This window comes from Buceros rhinoceros, unplaced genomic scaffold (genome assembly GCF_000710305.1).
Source record: "Buceros rhinoceros silvestris isolate BGI_N320 unplaced genomic scaffold, ASM71030v1 scaffold16376, whole genome shotgun sequence".
NCBI lineage: Eukaryota > Metazoa > Chordata > Aves > Bucerotiformes > Bucerotidae > Buceros > Buceros rhinoceros.
The window spans coordinates 4701-10148 of NW_010419476.1; the positions used below are offsets into that span (position 1 = coordinate 4701).

At 41.2% G+C, this 5448-nt stretch overlaps 1 protein-coding gene across 1 annotated transcript in view; it reads left to right on the plus strand.

The window, feature by feature from the left end:
- Positions 1–5441, plus strand: part of LOC104495896 (phosphatidylcholine:ceramide cholinephosphotransferase 1) — a gene marked incomplete at its 5' end in the record, with an annotated part of 8594 nt that extends 3153 nt beyond the window's left edge. The window contains 3 exons of the mRNA XM_010138941.1: positions 389–542; positions 1275–1441; positions 3916–5441. Coding sequence (XP_010137243.1) covers positions 389–542; positions 1275–1441; positions 3916–4095 — 501 coding nt within the window. The remainder of the gene's footprint in view (positions 1–388; positions 543–1274; positions 1442–3915) is intronic.
- Positions 5442–5448: the final 7 nt, after the last annotated feature.

Here is a 5448-nt window from a genome sequence, read left to right on the forward strand (position 1 = left end):
GGAAAAACGGTAGTTCTTTGGGACACTGTATTTTGAGAGAAATTGTAGTAACTTCCTTGATTCTGCACACGTTGAATACTTCAAATAAAACAGTATTTTGGACAAATGGCTAGAGGAGTATGTGGCCTGTGCTGACGTGGACACTAGCTGTAATAGGTGCAAAGCATCATTAGAAAAATAAACTCATGTCTCATTTCTAGTCTTTTTTCCCTCTGGAATTGTGCTGCTAGCTTTTGGAAAAGGCTGTGGGTTTACTGATTGATCCTGAGTATTAAAGCAAAAAGATAATAATTGAAAGGCAAAGCTGCTGCCTGACACCATCACTTTAAACTCTGAAAGGTTAGTGCTGGTATTTTACTGTGCTATTGTGTTTTTTCTCCTGTTCCAGCTTTTTGGAGACTGGGAATCTCATCTGCGAAGGATAATGAAATTGATTGCTGGTGGAGGATTGTCCATCACAGGATCCCACAACATGTGTGGCGACTATCTGTACAGCGGTCACACCGTCATATTAACTCTAACGTACTTATTTATCAAAGAGTGTAAGTTTGTTACTGTTCAATTTTCTGTCGTATAATTTCTTGCTAATCAAAGAATTGTTGTTGTGCTGATCAGTAAAGGAAAAATGCATGCTTTTTCAATTAAATTAATAGATCTTCTAAGACAGAACTTACTGAAAAAGAACAATTTGGAGACAAAACAAAACACTTTACCATGTAGATATCTGAATTGAGTGTTTAATTTCAAAAAAATTGTGATTGTTTAGAATATTATTGAAACCTTCATTGCACCCTGCCTGATAAATGGTATTAATTAATGATAAATGCCTGATAAATGGTATTTCAGCTATGCGTCTTCAGGTTTAGAGAGAGATGAATGCCATGCTAAATCCAAGGTTGATCGTTTTGCAAGAATCAGGCCTTAATGCCTGCATTTATCTTTTATGAAAGAGGAAGGGATCGCCATCGATGTGGAATCAATATCGAAACACAAATCAGTTAATTTAATGACAGGGTATACTCTATCATTACATATTGGGCTTGTTTCTTAAAGATTGCGTGACCTCTCCATTTTCCAAAGATCTCGTTATCCTTGAGTACAATTATAAGTTACACCTTAAGAGAATTGTGGCGTATTTTGTGGTCTCAGAATTCTTGCTCTTAAGGCACTACGTACCCAGGATTGCGCTCCACGTCCTGTGCTAATTACAGCAGTAGTCTTGCACGCTGATGACATTACACTTTGAAATAATCACTGCTTGTGCTTCTTCGCAGATTCCCCACGGCGACTCTGGTGGTATCACTGGCTTTGCTGGGCACTCAGTATGGTAGGGATGTTCTGCATCCTCCTGGCTCATGACCACTACACTGTGGACGTGGTGGTGGCTTACTACATCACTACAAGACTTTTCTGGTGGTATCACACAATGGCCAACCAGCAAGTGAGTTTCTCCCAGTCTTTGGATTCACGTGGCTGTGCTTGCTGTAGCGTGGTAGTGGGTGAATATCCACACTTTCCCTGAGCCTTTCTGGAGGAGTAGGAGTGGACTCGCCTGTGTATCGTGAAGCATCACTCTCTTACCCTCCCTCACACTGAGTTTGCAGGAAAGAAAGAGGTGTCATCGGTTGGGTTCATCTTGCATATTGACTGCAAAAATGTCTGAAGATCTACCTGCAGGCAGGCCTCTCTGCTTCCACTGTGTAACCTCAATTTTCCAAGTCCTTCTGAATTTGGGCCAGTTGGCCAGTTCTGTGATAGCAGAGCAAACAATTTAGATGTGGCAGGGCTTTTTTTGCCTTGTTTTTTTGTTTTGTGTTTTTGTTGTTGTTGAAGGCAACTGGGTTTTCCTTATATTCTGTGCCCTGTGCCCTTCAGTTAGATGACAGGGCTCCTGAAGAATAGTGTGAGACCTCACTAAAACCTAACCAGTTTTTCAAAGTGTCTCCAAGCGACGGTAAGTTTCCCTGACCAAGGGAAGTGTTTGCCTTTTGGAGGAAAGTGCAGCAGATAGACTGCTTTGTCCTGTGGGCCCGTGTCTGGGAAGGCAGGAAAAATAGGATGATGAGGGAAATACTGAGAACAAGGAGCTGCTCAGGAGGAGGCAGAGCACTTGATGAGAGAGAGAGCAAAGCATGATTTGTAATACCCGATCAGAGAGCTGAGGTTAAATGATTCAAAGATGGAATGAAGAAGTCTAAATGAGATCTCGTGTCATTCTCATTGTTTTTCTTTTTCTACCAGTGAACAAGATCAATAGGAGGTGATCTTGCAATGCTGATGAATATGAGAGAAAATACGCAAGCCTGTTATTCGTGGGAAAGACCTAGAGAGTTAAACTTACTCTTAGGTCTGTAACAGAAAATTTAAATATAAAATAATATATACCTGTGCACCATGGAGGAAGATATTCTGCTTATCTGTTGCATATGACTCCAGTTAATTATGTTTGAGAAAACTGTGATGATCGTTATGTCAGTCAGTCATGGCTTGGCTTCGCGGACGAAGGTTTGGGAAGGGCTTTCCCCACGCTTACTGCCAGCGCGCTGATGGCTGAAAAGGCCAATGCGGGACAGGCAAGGCCGGTCGCAAAGAGCACACCAGAAGGTCTCCTTGGGTGATGATAGAAAACTAGTTAATATTGCAATGGTACAGATATTTAGATTGTATCGAGGTCTTTTAGCTATCATGTCGTATTAATCCGGTGGTTTTGATGCTACTTGAAGCAATACGCCACGGTCAAGCCCTGTGGTATGTTTTTACCACCAAACGTCTAATTGCCAAGAATGCCCTGTGATCAGTTGGTTTGGGAACCAGCGTGTTCGATAGCAGTCTGTGCTCAGGCACATAACTCTTGTCATACAGCACCAGAGTGACTTCCACGCTTTGAATGTTCTCCTGGGCTCTTTCAAAACGACGGTGCTGAGTGCTGGAAGCTACTGAAGACAGGATTGTCTTGAGTACTAAGGAGGACTTGCTTCAGAGAAGCCCCTTTTCTTACTATATGGAAATGTGCCTGTTTGGCTGCATGGTGTAATTGGAAGATACCTCAACATGGCTCCCCTAAGCTGCTGACGTGTTCAGAAGTGCCAGTCCGTGGATCCTTGGTGAGCACACATTTGTGTGCTAGTTTCTCCTTCCTGGTGCTTCTCCACGTGCTGAGGGCTGTGGCTTGCATCTTACTTTAAAATTAGAAGCAAGAGCCTACTAGGGCTAAAATGGATTTATTTGTGAGTTTATGACATGGAAAGAAAGTTTAGCCTACAAACGCCATGCTTGCTCTTTCCAGTGGGCTGACAGAGTGCTCCCCTGCTCTGCCATTGGAAACATGCAGCAGGGTGGTGGGATTACTCCCTCAGTGCCTGCCTGCTCCTTGTGTCTCAGCAGTGGCTTGCTCATGGCTAGGAGAAGCAAAAGGGTGGGTGGAGGTGGTTTGAGAGCAGGTGGAGGGCAGTTCGTGGCCTCCTCTGGATGGGTTGAGGCATGTCTTGCTCTTTGCTCTGCCGGCACACAGCCAGGCTCCAAAGCACTTCTGCAGTTACAAGTAATTTCAGACATAATTATGGAAACAGCTCTGCTTTGGTTTGGTTTGTTTTTTCACTCCCAAAGGAGAGGAGAGACTGATCTTTTGGGCCATTCATTCTTTTCCCGTGGGATCACTGAACAGCGGAATCTTGGAAACCAAGGGTGAGCCTCGCTTGGGAGCAACATTTGGGGTGTGTAGGAAGGCTGTGGAAAAGTAGCTTGGCTCCTCTTGATCTTTATCCGTGCACATCTGTTTGGGAAGTGTTTCTAGACATTGAGAGATGGAAGTGGAAGCAGCTGTAAGCAGGACACCACTGGTGAGCAGTAGCAAGCGACATGTAAGTGACATGTTCTTTTGTAATTCTCTTTGTTTTTTTTATTATCTTTGTGCAGGTGCTAAAAGAAGCTTCCCAAACTAACCTCCTTGCAAGGGTCTGGTGGTACAAGCCCTTCCAGTACTTTGAAAAGAATGTCCAAGGAATTGTACCTCGCTCCTACCACTGGCCCTTTCCCTGGCCGGTGCTGCACAGGAGCAGGCAGGTGAAATACAGCCGCCTGGTGAATGACACGTAACAGTGTGTCAGAGGATACAGTGGGGAGGAAAGGACCTGTCCCAAGTGCTAAGAACTCCATATGAGGAGATGCCATAAAAAAAATCAACTGCTCCCTAACCCTTTCTTTTAACAGTTCCCTTGACTTAACCTATTCAGTTACCTGGTAAGCACTGTGATCTTTTTTTCTCTCCAAAGGATCTGCGTTGGACAACAATAAAGGAAATTTAACTTACCATGCACTGTTAGACATTTCTTGTTAATAGATTTGGGATTTCCATTTACCCATCACCATATTCCTTTGTATATGATGCGACAGCATAAATGAGAGCTTTTATATCATAAGTTCTGGTCTTTCCAGTCATGTCTGGGAATAAAACATTATTTTCTTGGGAAAACATACTTTTCATATCTCTTGCCCCAAAGATTGGGCTGTAAGCCATTTTCTAGCAAATGACTATATGAAGGTTTCTAAACACCTGCCTTGGGTAAAATCGAGAAATCTTTCTATCTGTTGCACCGTGCTATGAATAAAATGACAGACACAGAAAGGTTTGGTAATCTTGATTTTGTAGAATCTGCAGTGACTGTGTCAAAAAGTGCAAAAAAAAATAGTTGTAAAGTGATTTTCTAAGTATTTCCTAACTTTATTTTTCAAAATGTGTATGAAAATTAAATTTAAAAAGATTTTTACATGCCAGAGAATAGAAAATTAAAATTTAAAGAAAATGCTTCTTGGGAGAGAGAGATTTGTCTATGTTTCTAGTGCCTTTCTCGTCTTGATTGTATGGTTAGTAGGCAGTCTTAAATGTTTTTATTTAAAATAAAGTATTCCATGAAAGCAGAATTATATATACTGTATTATTACTAATTTTTGCATTTATAGCTAAGTTAAACTGGAAATTTGCTTATAATGTTGAAATTGCCATGTGTAGGGGGGAAAAAACCCAACCCGAATAAAAAGGGTCTGATCTTGCTCACACATTGTGGGCAGGTCAAACTAAAAGGTATCACTTTATTGTAGCTGTATTTTAAAATGAGAAATAGCCATGAATTCCTGTTTTTTAAGAATTTTACAAATGATCACTGAGTGAACTACAAGTGGTTTCTCCATCCCTTATTGAAATGTTGTTGCAAAACAACAAAGATTATCTATTTCTTTAAAATATTTGTGCAGAAACTGCATGTAATTCTAAGTTTCACTCCTACCATACATACTGTATGTTTGGGGAAGTATTCTATCCTAAACTTGCCAATGTGCAGAACAAAATAGTTTTTCTAAAGATTGAAGAAGAGAAAATATATATATAAATATATATATATCCATTCTGTATTTTACGTGAAGCAGAGTTAACTTCTGTAGGGTTTCTGTGTA